Source organism: Thermobia domestica, chromosome 7, assembly GCF_964235325.1.
Source record: "Thermobia domestica chromosome 7, izTheDome1.hap1.1, whole genome shotgun sequence".
Classification (NCBI taxonomy): domain Eukaryota; kingdom Metazoa; phylum Arthropoda; class Insecta; order Zygentoma; family Lepismatidae; genus Thermobia; species Thermobia domestica.
In genome coordinates this window covers 22,451,502-22,471,793 of record NC_137460.1, presented here as the reverse complement: position 1 = coordinate 22,471,793, position 20,292 = coordinate 22,451,502, and the positions used below count along the sequence as shown (strand labels likewise).

Sequence of the window (20,292 nt, the reverse complement as noted above, 5' to 3'; positions counted from 1 at the left end):
ACCCCTTGGCTACGTGCCTGCTTCCCGTAAAAAGCTTCATTCGAACCCTGAATCAAACAACTCCATCTGTAAAGCAGTGCTGAGTTGATTTTAATATCCTTTTCTGCAACGAGGCTGTATGAGACGTGGACTTACTGATTAACATGGACTCCGAACCACTCCCGCCGGGAATCGAACGCGGGTTTCCCACACCAAAGGCGCGTACGCTAACCGCTTAGCCATGAAGGAGCTCATATCTATAGCAGTGTAAGCAACAACAACAACAACAAAAAGAAACACACATACATACTAGAACAACAACAACAACAACAACAAAAAGAAACACATACATATTAGAAGTTTGCGCAATTGGGGATCAAAACATTCTCAATGAAGTATGAGAAATAGTAAACGGTAATCAAAGTGGGCTTCTGCTTATTCTTTACTTCGTTAATACTTAATTCCTTCTAGAAATAGTGAAACAATACTATGAAGACACAGTACTTAAACATAATCGAAAGAATAAGACAAGGAAACAGAGTAATTTCCGACTAATTAAACTAGTCATATATACTATACCTAACTGTTACATTGTATTTCTTACCATATTACGAAAGCGATATAACTTTTTTACCAGCCATAGAAGCTGGACGCAATCCAATACTGCAATTTAGACGCTGTAACGAAAGCTGCAAGTCAAACGCCTGACACTCAACTGTGTAATAGCTGTTTCAAGCGGCCTACAACTTATGACCTTGAAACTATGTGCTAGTAACCAAATTAATGCCAAGGTACGATACAAACACCCCAACTTGCCACAATGACGTCAACACAAGGAAAAAAAGAAAAACATCTAATTTTTGGTTCGAAAATTATGAAACAATAATAATAATAATGTAATTCTCAGGAACTCAAACATTAGTTAACTAGAGAACATAACAAGCAAAACAAAACAAAACAAAACAAAACAAAACAAAAAGAATCTTAAACGTGAGCTCTCCCTGACTGCTGTTTTTAAATTTCAGTGAGGCTGTAAAATATGTTTTGTTTTATTGTTAAAAAGCAAAAAGAAAAAGAAAAATAAAGAAAGAAAGGAAATAAATTTTGTTGCAAATATCCTAGTAAAAATAGGTTTCCTAGACACAAGTGGCTCCGCGTAGCGTAGTTGCTAACGCTCTCGCCTTCGGTACGAGCGGACCCAGGTTCGATTCCGGTAGGGGCACTCGGTCGAAAAAGTATCAAAAGCTTTTAAGTCCAGACATCCTGAATGAGGCTTTCTTCGGTTTTCCTCATTTCATACCAGGCAAATGCCGGGTAGTACCCAACATATAGGTCCCAGGCCGTTTGCTTCCTTCCCTTTCCCCGGATAGTGTGCTCACCGAGGGACGTCATAACTCACATGTGACGGGCTAACAAGGTCATTGATGCCGAAAGCCCAGAAATCTAAATCCTAAATCTTCACTACACAAGAAAATGTTCGCGCTGAAAACGGTTTCTTAGCAATTATGTTAAGCAGTCCTGTAGTAAATCTCCATCAAGTAATAAACCGTCACATATAAAAAGGAAAGAATAAACACATAACATTCATTTTGCGTACCTTGAAATGTAAAAAGTTACAAAACATTAATATTCAAAGATTTCTCAAAATTCAGATTAACCCATTTCTTTCTCCTCAACCATTAACGAGTTACAATAGTAAGAATTGTGGTCATAAATCACATTACTTGTTTAGTACTATATTAAAGCAAGTTATACTAAAGGAATATATAATTAATGGAATATTTAACTAAAGTGATAATTTACTATTGCACTTACCCAGGCTTTTCTTTCCTTTCGCTGTTCTTTTCCGTTTGTAAACAACCTCGTTTATAAACCAGCTCGCAAGCATACGACGGTTGTTTCATGACGTCATCTATGGTGCAAGAAAGAGGTGTCTATAGGCGGTCAGGACCTCACACACAGATGGACGTATATAACATATAGCTGAAGTATTTAACATACGTATACGTATATAAAATACGGAAGATTGTTAGATATCAGACATCCTGCAGCGACATGATATAACATCCAAGCGCGTTAAAGGCAGTAGCTGTGTAGCATATGGATAAAGTACGCTCCGTACAGATTTCCTTAGTAAACATAACGAATCCTTGTATTTGTACAATATACCGCTGTCCGGATAATGGATTTTTCTCAGTGTAGATGGCCTGATGGAGGAGACATGTGGAGCGGGGACTTCAGAATGATTTACTCAGGAGCTGTAAACGGTACAGTAGGAGTGTTTTGTCTTGAATAAGAAGATAGGTCAGAAAGTTATATACACTTGGAAATACAATGAAAGGATAATAATGTTGAAGATAGCAACCGAACCGAGGAATATGACGATAATCCAAGTATATAAGCCTACATCAAGCTACACAGATGAGGAAGTAGAAGAAATCTATGAGCAAATAGAAGTATTGATGAAAGTTGAAGACCAAGGCAATTTAATCATCATGGGTGACTGGAACGCAGTAATCGGCGAAGACAAAGAAGAGAATGTAACTGGGAATTTCGGCCTAGGAGAAAGGAATGCGAAAAGTTACACAATTAATTGAGTTCTGAAAAAAAGCCATGATCTGACTGTAACGAACACTCTATTTCAACAACCACTAAGAAGATACACATGGACAAGACCAGTAGACAAAGAAAGATACCAAATAGACTATATACTGGTCAAACAAGCATTTAGAAATCAAATGAAGAACAGTAAGAGCAGACGTTGACACAGACCATAATTTAGTTTTGATGAAGAGCGAACTTCGACTAAAGAGGAAACGAGTGGTAGCACCGAACAAAAGATGGAACACAATCAAGCTAAGAGGAGATGAAAACATGAAAAGGGAATTCGCAAATGCGACAGACAAAGAGACGTCTACGGCAGCTTTAGCAGGTGATGGCATCGACTCGAATGGGAAGCCATGAAAGCAGAGATTACAAAGGGAAAATCGAAAACGTTAAGACGTTCCCCTATTTAGGAAGTCTAATATCCTCGGACGGAAGAAGTGAAAAAGACGTAAATTCCAGAATAGCACAGACCACACGAGCATTCAATAGGAAAAGAGGACTACTAACATCAAGAAATGTGTCGCTGGACCTTCGTAAACGATTTATTTAGACACTAGTATGGAGTGTGGCGCAGTACGGATCAGACACGTGGACATTGAGAAAAGCTCAAATATCCAAGCTGGAAGCATTTGAAATGTGGTGTTGGCGCAGAATGCTGCGCATATCATGGACCGAAAGGAAAAGGAATGAAGACGTACTAAAGGAAGCTAATGAAGGACGACAGATCATGAAGATAATAGGAAAAAGAAGAAACAGCATGCTTGGCCATCTTATTGGACATTTCGATTGGATCACTGTGTTGATAGAGGGAAAGGCAGAAGGAAAACCAGGAAGACGAAGACCAAGGATAGAATATCTAGCTGCAGTTACGAAGAAGAGTCCTTATCAAAGTATAAAGCAGCTCTCGCAAGCGAGAGAAAAGTTTTAAAATTTCCATGTTGCCCACCAACGTATGGTTGACGTGAACAGACTGTGTGTTAGTGTTTTTAATGTTAATTAATAATAAGTAACCTTTAATTCAGAACTTTTATTCATTAAGAAATTAACTAATTACTGTAATTTCAAGAATATGTAATAGTAAAACTATATTTTAGATTTTAAATACAAAAATTAAACACGTTTTTCAGTTCCATTGATCAATATTGAGAAATTCGCAAAGACGAGTCCTTCTGAATTTCCGTTCCATTTCACAAAATACTTTTACCGTAAAAGAATCAAAATTAAAATGCTATTTTGTGTGGTCACATACAGAATAAATTTTCCAATTATTACTGGAACCAGGGCCTAGAGTTGAACGGTATTCACCACGTTATGGCATACCCTGATGATGTAAATTTAATAGGGGACGATAGGAGAACAATAGAAAGAAATGAAGTGATCTTATTAAATGCTTGCAGAGACATGGGTTTGGAAGTAAATGCAGAGAAAACTAAATACATGGAAGTGCGTCGGGACCGAAATACAGCAAATTATGGATGCGTTAAAATATTAAATAATACTTTTGATTAAGTGGATACTTTCAATTATTTAGGATCAATATTAACAGACGAAAATCATATTCACGAAGAAATTAAATGTCGACTAAAAGCAGGGAATTCGTGTTACTATTCGGTTCAAAATATCTTGTTGTCGCGAATTCTGTCGAGGAATTTGAAGCTTAAAATATATAAAACTATAATAATGCCTGTTGTTCTGTATGGTTGCGAAACGTGGTCGCTTAGTCTGAGGGAAGAACATAGACTGAAAGTATTTGAGAACAAGATCCTGAAACGAATATTCGGACCCAACAGGAACGGGAATGGGGAATGGCGGGAACTTCATAACGAGGAACTACATAATTTATACGGTTTACCCAACATTGTTAGGGTCGTCAAGTCTAGGAGGCTTAGGTGGGCAGGTCATGTAGCTAGAATGGAAGAAAGTATGAACGCTTTCAGTCTTGACTGGAAGACCATTCGGAAAACGACCATTAGGAAGACCTAGGCGCAGATGGGAGGACAATATTAAGATGGATCTCGCAGAGATAGGAATACAAAGTAGAAACTGGATCCAATTGGCTAAGGATAGAAGTCAGTGGAAAGCTTTTGCAGGCACGTAGCCAGGGGGGGTCCGGACCCCCCTTCGAGACCGGAAATGAAAAAAATTAAGGAAGGATGGAACAAAATGAAATGAGAAAAAGAAGGGTCAGCGTTAGAAATTAAAAAAAAAAAAAAAAAGAACTACAGGAAGCTTTTGGTTACTCTTTCTTATGAGGAGATTTGTATTACTTGCAATACATGGTGACAAGGTGAGCGAGATGTCCTGGAAGAGTCAGGGAATATGAAATTTCTAGAAAAGTTACAGAATTCTCAGAATTTCTGCTACTAGTCAGGGAGATTTCAAGCTTCCGAAAGCATTGTGCCGTTGAGTAACAGCGTGGACATTTTTTATCATAATTTTTCGACATCGCATCCTTGCAGAATCCTTGCAAACATGTTATTCCAGAAACAATTTTCTACTGCTCCTTTAACCTGTCATTTGGAACCCACAGTAGTTGACGGATTAATAAAAACAAAAATGTATATGGAAAAGGAGTTCTATTAGCATTTGATTCAACACAAAAAAGGAACGCAGATATTGTAAAATATTTTACAAGACATTATTGAGTATGCATTTTTTATAATAGTGAATATGTACTTTTCATAATAGTTGAGATCATAATGAAATAAAAATTGTTATATTTGAATGAACAAAGAAAGGAACGTAAATATTGTAAAATCTTTTTCAATACTTTTTTATTCTTTTATTACTGGAGATTTCTTCATAGTTTGTTATTAAAATACTTACCAACATATCCTCATTTTATTGTCCTAACAAACCAATATATGTTGATAGTAAAGTAGTTTACATTGATCAAGCTCCTGCGCCTTCAGAATTTCATGTCACTACCCACCCCCACCAGTTACGAAATCCTGGCTAAACGAACCAATATATGTTCCAGTAAAATAGGTTAGAATGATCGAGCCCCTGGTGTGGTGATCATAGTATTTCATGTCACGGACCCCTCCCCCTTCATGAAATCCTGGCTACGTGCCTGGCTTTTGTGAACGCGGCATTGAACCTCCGGGTTCCATAGGCCATAGAGTGAGTGAGTTATTACTGGAAATTAGTGCAAGTGATAACAGAACACTTACGATTATGTTCAGGTGCCAGTGGTAGCAGAGAATGCCATGCCGTGTCGTGTCGTGGGTCGGACGAGAGAACGACGGCCCCGGGTGCCGAAGTAAGGGTTGCGCAAAATTCGGGAGGGAAAAAGAAAAGAAGGGAAGAAAACAAAAGAGAGGAAAAATTACTTGCAATATTACTAGTATGTATTTAAATCTTCTTAATGCTTTAAGACGTAGTCATATAATGTTACCCATGTTAGGAAGATGCACGTGCATATACATAAAATGGAAGGGAAAAAACAATAAAATGTACTCAAAATCAAGGAAAAGGAGGGTTTATGTTTGAAAAGTTTGTTACGCTTCGCGGCTGGTCTCACTCGGAGGCGCCGTCGTATTCTCTCGGCCCGGGCGCTGATTTTGCAGGGCACGGCACTGATAGCAGAATACTTATAATGCAGGTACAGGTGCCAATGATAGAACACTTACAGTGAGGTACACAAATATTTGTCAATAAAGTCAATTACTGCTAAATGTAATGCCATGGTATAGTTCTTAAATGTTCTTTCGTGACAGAAGGAACGCGCTTGATATTAAAAGAACAATCAACCATCCTTTAATATCCTTAATACATACGTGGATCAAATAAATTACACACAAAAACATTTAGTTCTGAGAATAGCATTGAACAAGGATTTCATTCTCTAATCATGTTTTCCCCACTAATAGAAGCCACATTATTGTTAATTCTCTTGAGAATTCCACTTCAAAAGGAAGTTACTCCTTTGATGAGTCTACCCAAAAGTATTAATTGAAGTTAATTACAAAGAAGAGGTTTCTTGACCATCGCAGACAAACCAAAACAGGTTTTTTTTTTAAGTAGTCACTTTTTTAAAATTTTATTTCGCGTAGCCTCCAAACTTCGCTAAAACAATATTAAGTTTGAAAAGTTAAATCCTATTCTGGAAAGACGAAAAGTTCTGGTTTCCTTCTGGCGCCCGAATCTCTTCGTCTTTCTTTTATTTTCTTCGTCCCCAATCTGCTCTTTAAGAAGTTCGGTACTTAACGCAACAAGTGATGGAAAGTGGAAAATTCCTTTTTTTTTTTTTTTGACAAAAAGATGAATAATTTTAAAATTAATATTTATTAAATGACTACGCAAATGAAGTTTCCACTTCTTTTCACGGAGTAACCACTATCTTGATTTCTGAGTCTAGTGATTTATACAGAAAGTCCAGTTTTTTCTTCCAAAATACACATGAATTTTAATAATTTAACACATTTCTTGAACTTCATTTCAGTGTCCCTCGTTCTGTAAAAATGCATTCTTTCACTTATACATTTAATATCATATTTCACAGAATCTGTCACCAAAGAAAGAGGTTTGAACGAAGTAGTAGAAAGAAGTATTCGTAGGGGTTCTTAGGAAAATTTTCCTCGACTGACAAAATTTTCCCTTATCAAGTGTTCCCTAATTTGTTGAATGTCAAAAATGAAATGGTGCAATGAAGAAAGTGGGAAGAAACGGGAGAACCCCGAGGAAACCCACGCACACGGTGTTTGTCCACCACAAAGTTCACTTGGTGGGGGCTGTTGAATGTCAAATTCCTATGGCTGAAGTTATGTAATAAGATTAATTTAGCTATATTAAAAGAAAGTGTAAACCACATTTGTTTTATTCATTTGCTTTATGCTTTTATTTTATTTATTTATTTTTTTAACTTTTTCCTTCAATCGCCAACAATGTGAGCAAATTATGCTACTTTGAACACACACACACACACACACACACTATTGCTTTATTTCCAAAGCAAAAAGAAAAGAAAAAAGGCAATTATGCGGGTCAATCAATCAGTTAGTGCGAGAATTTCCTGCATTTTCACATTCTATCGAAAAAAAATCCCTTTCTCCCTTTTTGCTAAATTTGCCTAGGAAATTTCTCTAGATTACGGAAATACCCCTCAAACTACGAAAATTGATAGAGAGTACAACGAAACAATTAAAACTCCAGTTCATTTAACAGGGAAAAAAATCTTAATAATTTCGTACTTAAATCAGTGGATTGAAAATCAAATGTGGCGACAACACCTATAACTAAACTAACTCTATGGCCTATGGAACCCGGAGGTTCAGTGCCGCGTTCACAAAAGCTCTCCACTGACTTCTATCCTTAGCTAATTGGATCCAGTTTCTACTTTGTATTCCTATCTCTTCGAGATCCATCTTAATATTATCCTCCCATCTGCGCCTAGGTCTTCCTAATGGTCGTTTTCCTATGGGTCTTCCAGTCAAAACTTTGAAAGCGTTTCTACTTTCTTCCATTCTGGCTACATGACCTGCCCACCTAAGCCTCCTAGACTTGACGACCCTAACAATGTTGGGTAAACCGTATAAACTATGTAGTTCCTCGTTATGAAGTTTCCGCCATTCCCCATTCTCGTTCCTCTTGGGTCCGAATATTCTTCTCAGGATCTTGTTCTCAAATACTTTCAGTCTATGTTCTTCCCTCAGAGTAAGCGACCATGTTTCGCAACCATACAGAACAACAGGCATGATTATCGTTTTATATATTTTAAGCTTCAAATTCTTCGACAGAATTCGCGACGACAAGAGATTTTGAACCGAATAGTAACACGAATTCCCTGCTTTTAGTCGACATTTAATTTCTTCGTGAATATGATTTTCGTCTGTTAATATGGATCCTAAATATTTGAAAGTATCCACTTTATCAATAGTATTATTTAATATTTTAACGCCTCCACAATTTGCCGTATTACGGTCCCGACGCACTTCCATGTATTTAGTTTTCTCTGCATTTACTTCTAAACCCATGTCCCTGCAAGCGTTTAATAAGATCTCTGCATTTATTTCTACTTTTTTCCTATCATCCCCTATTAAATTTACATCATCAGCATATGCCATAACCTGGTGAATACCGTTCAACTGTAGGCCCTGGTTGCTATCTTTGATTTTCCTTATGGCGTATTCCAGCACAAAGTTAAATAATAATGGCGACAACGCATCTCCTTGTTTCAGGCCATTTTCGACGTGAAAACTCGTGGAGAAAAATTTTCCAACCCGGACTTTACTTTGGGATTCACTTAAACATATCTTAATTAATCTAATTAGCTTTCTCGGTATTCCAAGTTCTGTAAGAACGTTGTATAATGTTTCTCTCCTAACCGAGTCGTAAGCCTTTCTAAAATCAATAAATAGTTGATGTACTGGGGTATTGTATTCCCACTTCTTTTCGAGTATTTGGCGAATGGTAAATATTTGGTCGATAGTTGATCGATTTCGTCTAAATCCGCACTGATAATCTCCAATAATTTCATCTGCGTATGGGGTCAATCTTGCTAATAGAATATTTGAAAGGATTTTATAGGATGTTGACAGAAGAGAAATGCCTCGATAATTATTACAGTCAGTTTTGTCACCTTTCTTGTGAATTGGAACAATGATTGATTCTTTCCACTCTTGTGGCAATTCTTCCTTGTTCCAGATAAGGAGAATGAGTTTGTGTATCTTGTTCCACAATTTGTCGCCTCCAGCTAAAATTAACTCAGCCGGAATTTCATCTACACCCGGAGATTTGTGTTTCTTTAATTTCTTTATAGCGGCTTCTACTTCTATTCGATTGGGTTCTGGAATATACGGTTCTGCGGTGTGTATCTCCTTTTCTCCACGCACATTAGTTTTTGGCTGCGTGTTCAGCAAATCGTCAAAGAAATCTTTCCATCTATTTAAGAGGCTATCCGTATCAGTGAGAACTGTTCCGTCAGCTTTCTTTAATATATAAGCACGAGGTTGATAGCCTTTCTTAAATTCGCTGATCCCCTTATACATGTCCCGAATATTTTTATTTTTACTATTATCTTCAAGTTCCTTAATTTTAGCTTTCAAAAAATCGCGTTTCTTTGTTCTAAAGGTTTTGGAAGTTTCCCGCCTGATATCTGCGAAATTTTGTGTAGTTATTACATTCGGATTTTGTAGCCACCGTAATTTTGCCTGTTTTCTCTTCTCTACTAGTTTAATGCATTCTTGGTCGAACCATGGTTTGTTCCTACGTATTTCCGCGTGTCCCAATTTTTCTATTGCTGAACTTTTAATGCTATCTCTAATTTCAATCCAAGTATCCTCAACACTAGTGCACTCCGAGTCTTCTAAAACCGAGAATCTATTCGAAACTTCAATCTGGTATTCCTCTCTTACCTGGCTCTCTTCTAATTTCTTTAAATTAAATCTCTCCGTTTTCGGACATTGAATATTACCTTTATTGAACGATAATCTCTCCCGTATTATCGCTACTACCAGGTAGTGATCAGTGTCACAATCAGCCCCTCTAAACGACCGGACGTCAATTATGCTAGATTGCCTTCTTCTATCTACTAAAACGTGATCAATTTGATTATGTGTTTTTCCGTCTGGTGATGTCCAAGTGTATTTATGAACGTCGCGATGTGGGAATTTTGTACTCTTCACGATTAGGTTTTTGGATGTTGCAAAGTTCACGAGTCTAACACCGTTGTCATTACTTTCCTTATGCAAACTTTCGTTTCCTATAATCGGTTTGAAAATATCCTCTCGTCCTACCTTCGCATTGAAATCCCCTAATAGAATCTTCATATGGTATCGCGGGAGTTGGTCAAATATCCGTTCCACTTCTTCGTAAAAACTATCTTTTATATCGTCACCCTTATCTTCAGTTGGAGCATGTACATTTAAAACAATAATATCACACCACCGTCCCTTGAGAGTAATAAAAGAAAGTCTGTCAGTAACAAATTCAACCCGTTTAATTGCTGGTAATATTCGTTTGTGAACGAAAAACCCTGTTCCTAACTGGTGATTTTTATTGCCTTCCCCGTAAAAGAACGTAAAATTTCCGGAATTCTCAGATCCATTTCCTTCCCACCTAACTTCCTGAACTCCTACTAGATCCATCCTGTATTTCTCTAACTCATTCGTTACAGATTTTAACGCGCCTGCCCTATAAAGACTTCTAATATTCCATGTTCCAAATCTCATGTCCATTTTCTTTTGCTGAGGTCGTGCCAAGTTATCAGTCCTTGTCCGAGGCTTTTGTGAATGTTTCTGAACAAGTACCTTTTTTTACAGGATGAGGGTGTTAGCCTTACCCAAACCCCCAAGCTGGAGGACCACTCCTCGTCGTCTGTCCGCGACTGCTTATTCAGTATATTCGCAGCTAACCTCTATATCTAGAGGCCTTCTCCTCGATCCGCAACCTGAGGACGCGCCATGCCGTGGTGACAGGAACCCACGTTACACGGAGTGTAGGCGACAACACCTATAGTCACTTTAAATCATTTAATCTTAAATAGGAATTCTCTAAATATTTAAATTTTTAATTTAACTTCACACACGTATGCCATGTAAGCTAAATGAGACGTATAAATGATGAAAGTGAATGACTGTGAAGAATTGGTAGAATGAGAATGCGGAAGGAAACTGAAGAACCCTGAGAAAATCCGCTGACATGATGCTGTCCACCACGAACACACACAGCCTGGGATCAAACTAGAAATCCATCGCACCAGAGGTGAGTACTCTATTGCTGAACCACAGTGTCCCCTGATAGTTTTCTAATACTTGATTATACAGGGTGGAAGGCAACTCCACCGAAAAAACTTTGGGGACGTGATTCTTTATATGAAATGAAAGTAAAAAAAAGTTCTAATAAACATGGGTCGAAAAACGTCTCCTTTCAAAGTTATGAACTGCCGAAAATTCGAAAAAAAAATGACGTTTCAAAACGCCCTGACTTAGAAACTGTACGACCTATCTCAAGCGGTTTAAGGAATTACACAGGAACTAGTATGCGTTCTGTCTAAATATCCGTTCTGGTTTCAGAATTCACCGGTACCAGCGAAACGAACGCACCGTTTGCACTTAAAGAAGTATCTCTATACCTCAACTTTCTTTTTACAGTTCCTCACCAATAACGGAGGATGCTAAAACTTAGATATTTAAATAGAGTGCATACTAGTTCCTGTGTGATTCCTCAAACTGCTTGGAATAAGACCTATAGTTTCCAAGCCAGGGCGTTTCGAAACGTGATTTTTCGAATTTTCGGCAGTTCACAACTCTAAAAAGAGATGTTTTTCGACCCGTGTTTATTAGAATCTTTCTTTAATTTTATATTACCTCCTAAAGTTTTTCGGTAGAGCTACCTTCCACCCTGTATATAGTAAGACTTATGGTATACTTTCATACATAAGTGCAGCTAAAATACATTATTTTATTGGAGAAATATGCAGACAATTGTCCTAACCTAAAGAGCCATGAATGATACTCAGAAAGAACCAACTGATCATATTATAAATATGAAACAAAACCTAACAATTATCTATATCGCTGTATAAAATATGGAAATTAAACTTAGCAATACTACACGTAGACATTATACTCATTTTATAAAAGTTTATGACCAGTTTACAGCAGTTGTTCGACAAGGATGCCTCCCATTCAAGACGTGCCATAGAAGGTAAAGCTAGATACTATTCAGAGTTGGATCATACAGGAGATGACGTACTCAGCCCTTTAACCCGGTAATTTCATCCAGGTTCCCATTTCACAGAAGGTAGGTGAACTCCTAAGCTGAATCGAGTCGAGGATAGAACAAGAAAATAACTTGTCCGTCCCCACCGGGGATCAAATCCAGAGCGACTAGTTGGTAAACAGGTGTCTGATTACTCCCACCCCTGCTTTCGACATGCATCTGCCTCAATATCCCAGCAATATTGCGACAAATTTTTATATCGAATTTGGGTATGCATAAATCTGAGCTATGAAAAAAGATTGTATTCATACAAGCACTTTTGGAATTAGTGTTTTCCTTATGCATAATCAATTTCAAATTGTGATTAGAGATATTATTTTATAGTATACTGTATTTTCGCATTCCTATTTTCCATTAATTAGGTGAATGGATAGATTGACGTTAAGCGTCCTTTTCAGCACTGAGTCTATATAAGACATGGACCTACATCTTAATGTGGGACTCGAATTGCATGAGCTCCCGCCGAGAAACAAACCCGGGTGCACCGCGCCGAAGGCTCGTACGCTATTCACATAGCCATGAACATGCTCTTCTATTAATTAGCATAATTTGCATAAGGTTAACAGTACTGGCTATCTGTAAATATAGTCTTGCTGAAGAAAAAGCCACAAGTGTCTTCAGAAGGCCATCATTTCTCAGTCATACGAAGGAACACTTCAGTTTCAAACAAGGATCTCAATTGGTTGAAAAAAAAGACTCTTTTATTGATATAAATACAGTTTTTTTTTAAAAAAAATGCTGATGTTTTATTTTTAATTAAAAAAACTGTTCTTGTAGAGCCAGATATACCATTAGGCCCAGGTCTAGGGACGACACGTTCTTGGGGGCGCAAGTTGGACGAAAACTTAATAAGCAAGACGAAAAAAGTTGCAGAAGTTGAATAATAATAAACAGGATTCAAGGCACAGTAAACGTACTCCAAATAGTAATTTCTTTAACGAGCGAATCATTGGTGGTTGAAGTTGAGTAGAATATTAACGTTGAATTTGCAGAAGACAGTTGTATAGAGGTAGGCGAATAATGTTGTGGTGGCGTGTAATGCGCTTTTGTGCACGTGCGCTTCGCAACCTCTGTATCACCATATCAAAATTCGTTAAAATTTATACAAACATATTGAAACAAAAAAGGTATGGATAAAATAAGTTCATTATTTAATTTTCTATTATGTTAAAATTTACCATGCCGGGGAGAGAGAAGAAGGACAACTTTCAGCCTAGGGACACAAAATATTAAATCCGACCTGTGTACACTGTAAAAAATTGTTTTATTATTTCAACGATGTGTTAACACGATTGTGTTAAAATATGAACACAAACAAGTGGTTAGAACAACTCACTCTCCCTGTGTTAAACGCCAACACCGCGGGGTATGTGTTGAACTAACACTGCATAGTGATAGTCACGCTGGAACCACTGCTTTGTGTTAAAATTGAGTTGAATTAAGGCAACCCTTTTTTACTGTGTACTTGTATCGGTAATATTAAAAAGGTGTGTCATAAAATGGCCCTTTCTACATTATGTTAGATTCTTTAATATTGTAGGATGTGTACTCATGTACTTTTTTTAAACTGTAAACTGTAAATTACAAATCAAATTTACTGTAAATTAAAAAAAAATCCTGAAAATTGCAAAATTTTACTTAACCTTTAAAACTTCAATTTACAAGTTGAGAGAAACATACTATCACTACTTACGTTTTCTATCTTCTCGTCCAACATTTTGAAGAAATCCATTTGGCTAGTAGAGATTTCGCTGAAAGGAAAGGAAAAAAATATATATATTTTAAAATCAGTTTGAATATTGTTACTCGAAAAGTTATTAGTTTCTTACATTACACTTCTTCAGCTGTTCATGTACAGAGCTTTTTCCGTACTGACCCACCACGACCCACTCTGACCTAATGACTCACCATCCACCATGACCCACCTTCATCAACTGACCATGATCCACGGCCTCCTCTCCACTGACAAAATAGTTTGCATTTGTAATAAAACAAGGCTGTGAAATTATCACTAATCCCAATTTGAACTGCTACAGTCAATTGCTCAACACTACTCTGTTACAATTATCTGACTTTTACAATGTAAAATTGAAGACCTGAATTGCAGAACATCCCAAGTCCACCGGAGTACTTTCGTGATTTTAGAAGAAAGACTAGAAGATTATACTTGGCATGCCATTCTGTTTAGCTGAAATTATTTTGTATTTTTTTTTTTTTTAAGTTTTGATTTGAATTTATATATTATACAAGTAAATAGCCCTTAAAACATAGATGCTAACATAAAAAACAAACAATAAATGCAAAATACGAAGAAAAAGAGTGGACTTGGGATGTTATGCAATTCAAGTCTTCAATTGTAAAAAGTCTTGTCATTGTCCATATTACAATGACTTTCAATTTAATTATCATACATAATTATTTGCTTGTTGAATTACAGATAGTATACTTTTCAGTGGAAAAGAGTATGAAATTTGAAAGTCTTAAAGTAAAGAGGCCAACGTGAAGTTTTTAAAAAAGTGTAAAATTCGACTGTCTCGAAAGCCAAGTAGTAAGTCCTACTGCTATTATTACAATTACAAATATCAATATCCAAAAGTACCTGCAGTTCTTTTTTCACTTACAAGAAGAGAGCAGACTTTGGTAAATGAACTTTAGGTCCATTTTTTTCCAAGGTGATAGTGCACATTTAAAGTGTTCATATCACAAACTGGGAGAGCGCAATGGCCTAATTTAGCGGAGAAAAAAACCTCTTAAAGTTTTCGACTCGTCGCATATAGCATACGATGCGCAGGGTTATCAAGTGACGGCGTGTCAGAGTCAGTAGCGTCTGTGACTCACGTAGAAAGAGTCCCGGGATCGATTCCCGCTGGAGTGTACTTTTTTGTTTTTTGCTTCAACCAATAAAGTAGCCATTTGTACCAAATTTCACATAAGTAAATCCCCACGCTAAGCGGGTTTGCATATCCAGGCTCCTAACTATGAAAATATTTACGATCACTCCAACCCCAATCATTTCACAGATTCAACCTGTTGTATATAAGTTATTAGGACGTAAAATTGAATGTAATTTATACGAAAAACCCTTTTATGCATTGCAAGACCTGTAACGTCCAAATATTCACCACAAACTTATAGTTGTATCGACATAAACAAACAAACAAAAAAAAAAAAAAAAGTGTGGAGCGTATTATAATTCTATTTAAAATTATGATTTTTCCATTTCAAAACGTAGAACGAGAAATAAATATAATATTCTATTTGTTAAGGAAATCTTTCAAACAATGATAATTTCAGGTCATGACCCGTCGGAGAATTTGAGACCCTGTCGACATAAATTTCCCCTTCGTGGCCATAAGTTATTTTCGATCATGCTCAAAGTAGACTAATAATGTTTTATCAGTTTTTTTCTCATTCATATCTTGACCATTACCGGGGAGAATCTTCTGAAATCGTCAATGCTTATAATTAGTTTTTAATTACAAATCAAATGATAATAATGACATATTGAACATACTTAATATTTTGTTCTCAGCTGTGGATTTTAGATTAGCAATTCATATAATGTTCGCTTCTAATCGAATTTGAGAGAAAAGTAGTTTCCAAAGATTTATTCAAAGAAATGTTCTCAGTTCTCTGATGAAAATAGGAACACACTTTTCAGAAAAAGAAAAAAGAATATTTTCTACAGGGTTTGAACACAGAAACTTCTGATTGATAGACTAGTGACCCAAACCGCTCGACCAGTTGTTATGTCTTCAATGACCTCTTTTGACTTTTGTGTAAAGTGGTTTCGTGCTCCACACTTTTTTTTTTTTGTTTGTTTGTTTATGTCGATACAACTATAAGTTTGTGGTGAATATTTGGACGTTACAGGTCTTGCAATGCATAAAAGGGTTTTTCGTATAAATTACATTCAATTTTACGTCCTAATAACTTATATACAACAGGTTGAATCTGTGAAATGATTGGGGTTGGAGTGATCGTAAATATTTTCATAGTTAGGAGCCTGGATATGCAAACCCGCTTAGCGTGGGGATTTACTTATGTGAAATTTGGTACCTACAAGTAAAATGTCAATTCACCATATGTTTATAATGAATTAAACCAATAGAAATATTCAAGTAAGTTGTAAAATCTTTCAATATTCGCTGTTAATTAGCAATAAAATGTAATTATTTTGTAAATATGTTGATATCACGAACTATATTATGGTTACCACAGTCGTTATAATGTTCTTGACACTTCCTATCTGTATCTGTTGACAGTGTGAGAATTACAAGGGTGAGAAGGATATCTCCTTTGGTAACACTGGATGTTGCTATAACCAAAGGAGGTTTCCTCCTTATTTCCTTTGTAATCAGCGGCGCAAATCTGTCTTTAACATTGGGGGGGGGGGAGGGTTAGAACATTCACATATTTTTTAAGTGATGTTCAAAATATTTATAAAGTTGAAAACAGTGCTGTGGAGGATCAGAGGAGCAGAGCTGTCTTCAACATTGGAAGGCGGGCAGATTTGAGGCTTGTTCTGGGGGGATATCAATTTCATCTCACTTTCCTTTTGCGCCAATCGGACACAAATCATCACATTTTTCACCAAAAACATATTTCAAATCGGATTATTGGGGGGTACAGTCCCTCAGTAGCAAGATTGGAGGGGATACGTCCCCCTATCCTCCGTGTCATTTGCGCCAGTAATTGGCACATTGCCTACAGATGTAGACACGAAGAGTCAAGTACATTTTTTTACACGACTATGGTAACCATAATATAACTCGTGATATCAATATATTTACGAAATAATTATATTTTATTGCTAGTTAACAGCGAACATTGAAAGATTTTACAACTGATTTGAACATTTGTATTGTTTTTATTCATTATAAACATATGGTGAATTAACATTTTACTTGTAGCTATAAATGGCTACTTTATTCGTTGAAGCAAAAAAAAAAAAGTTGACTGGAGCAGGGATCGAACCCGGGAACCTTTGTACGTGAGTCATATACACTACTGAATAACAAGCGGTCAGTTGATAACTTTGCTCATCGTACGATATATGTCGCGAGTCGAAAACTTTGAGACGTTTTTTTTTTCGCTATGTTACGCCATTGTGTTCTCCCAGTTTGTAATATGAACACTTTAAATGTGCGCTATGACCTTGCAAAAAATAGCCCCAAAATTAATTTACCAAAGTCTGCTTTCTCCTTGTTAGATATACTCATCTCAGTTAAGTAAATAGAAACAAATGAAAAAAAATGGAAGCCTTGAAAGTGAAACGTCGACAAATTCACCAGCGTTCTGAAGATTCTGTTTACAATGCACTGAGCAGAGTGGATGGGTGGGTCATGTCCTGTTGACCCACAACCCACTCCATCTCTGCTAGAAGGTATGCACTCTAGCACTGAGCTATCATGCTTCCTTCCTACAAGACTTGCCCCTTTTCTAATTCATGAGTTTTTGGTGGGTCTAGTTACACGAAAAGAAAGAAAACAGGAAACAATATTGGTATTACAAACAAGGAAGTTCTATTTTCTTGTTAAAGATACACTGACACGTTTCTTCTCGTAACATCATCAATGTCAGATTCCTTCGCTTCACAATTTCAAACATCTGTTATCTAAAAATTCATGACAGCTATAAGTGAAGAAAAATAGGTTAGTAAAATTGAGTGGAAGAGTAAACATAGGAAATATTTCCCTGTCAGTCGCAAATGAGAGAGAGAGAGAGAGAGAGAGAGAGAGAGAGAGAGAGAGAGAGAGAGAGAGAGAGAGAAAATAACTACGCATAACAGATGGATGTACGTATGAATGAATGAGAGGGGAAAAAATCCATGGATGGAAAATGTGCGACGAATTATCCACTGTGTTATGGTTAAGCAAGCATCCGGTTGTTTGCTTGTTTCCGCTGTGATGGCGCTTATGAGATGCAAGGGGAAAGGACAGACAAAGTGTCATATTATAACGTTAGGCTGTCATGTGACTATGCACACACACACACACACACACACACACACACACGCACAGAAGGGGAAATTATACAAATTACTTCTAAGCTCTTGTCACATACGCCGAAAGCAACACATTAGAAAAACACAAGTGATTTAAGCTTCTTGGTTTCCTCGTTGATGAGATCGAAATTATCTGAACTGTAAATAATCTGGGTAAAATGTGGATTCTCGCATATACTGAAATTAAACTTTGGGGTGAATATTTCTATGCTCCACTGATGGTATGGGTAACGATTTTGCCCAGGCCATTCGGATCTGGATCTGGATCTCCTTTTTAGACCCAATCTGACCTAGTGACCCAGTGACCTAGAAATACTCTATAATACCAGCTCTAAAATATTGTGCTGGTATTTTCATGTCCATTATTCAATCTCCAATACTCATTTTGTTCAATTTACGTTGTGGCATTTTTACTTAAGACCACCTTGTCACGTTACATGAATCTTGTAGCTGTCATTTAAAAAAAATAACCTTGCAACCCGATCTTTCTGTTTACTATTAATATGTTACAACTTCCTGAAAGCAAGAAAGGTATCTCCAGCCATGCAGCACTGCACTCTAGTGGACAAATAGTTAACCTCCTCATTAAAAATGTGTATTTTGGCACACTTCCTCTCCCTGTCCAAAAGAATTCGTTGTTTCGGAGGGCTGCAATGAGATTGCGCACACTTTTCCAGTTTTATAAGTTTTATCTGATAAGTCATTGACAAGCTGTCATTATGTACAGGATTGCGCACAGAAAAATTAAGCAATGTTGTCAGATGGAAAATATTTTGTCTTCTGTTATGTAAATCTGTAAGAAAAGAGCAGCGGAATACTCAAATCAAGAGCCGAATAAAATTACTAGGATTGAGCTAATGTAGAAAATACTGAGGAATTAACTCATAAAGGATAGAGAAGCTATATACTGCATTCGAAAAAAAAAAAAAGATCTCACACCAGTTCTTCCGAGAAATATTACAGAGGCTGCTTCAGTAAGTGATTGAAAGAGAAGTTGAGTTCAGTTACGATGGAGAAAAGTTACTATTTATAAATGAAGAAGCTAAGATTATCGTCCTAACTTCTGCGAGTAACATTAGGTACGAACAATGATAGCATTTACTGTGCATAGTCGTAGTGTATGTAATAAAACTAGCAGGTAGCTACATAATACTGTTTGTAATTATATATTCTAACTAGATTTAGGAAGGTGATTTAAGATATATATTGACAGATTCCATATTATTAATAAGTAAATCGTGTAATTTTGTAAGGATTATATTGGAATGCAGTGTAATTAGTATGAGGAAGTAGTTTACTCACATCGTTGTATTATACTAATAATATTGTAATTTAAGTTCATTGTATCGCACTATTGTAACAAGTATCCTATTATATGACCAGACGTTAACGACAGACCTTAATAAATTTACCAAAGCAAAACTTGGTACAAAACTTGGAACAAACCTTCATTTCATTCATTTCTCATGGTCACCATATCCCTTAGCCTCTGTGCAGAATCGAGGGACCTTATCTGAATATTTCATTTTATTTCACCAAGTCCAAGGACATCGATACAAGAACAAGATAAAGATTGGATATGCAAGACGAATTGCATAGTAATCGTTCGGTATGTTTTTAATCTTAAACGTTCAGATCACTTGACGCCATTTTTTAATGAATTGGGCTGGCTAGATATCCAAGCTCGCTACATATATCAATCAATGACAATTTTATTTAAAGTTTTGACATTTGGTGTGCCTATATATCTTCACAATAAACTACAGTATGTTAGAGATAGCCACAATCGTGATACTCGCTCTAGCAGATCAACACTGCTGTCGATACCTCGTCATAATACGAATCAAATGGCTAATTCATTCACAATCTCTGGTATTAGAGAATGGAACAGACTTCCACCAGATGTAAGGAATTCACCTTCAATTGCGACATTCAAAAGAAATTTGAAGCAATATCTGATAGCCTTAGCCAATGTA

General features: G+C 36.6%; 1 protein-coding gene across 1 annotated transcript in view; it reads right to left on the bottom strand.

Annotated features, from left to right (window-relative positions):
• The window catches only part of LOC145689899 (uncharacterized), a 545,116-nt gene that overhangs the window by 109,735 nt on the left and 415,089 nt on the right, over window positions 1-20,292 (bottom strand). The window contains exon 3 of the mRNA XM_081764211.1: window positions 14,003-14,060. Within this exon, the coding sequence (XP_081620337.1) occupies window positions 14,003-14,060 (58 nt within the window). The remainder of the gene's footprint in view (window positions 1-14,002; window positions 14,061-20,292) is intronic.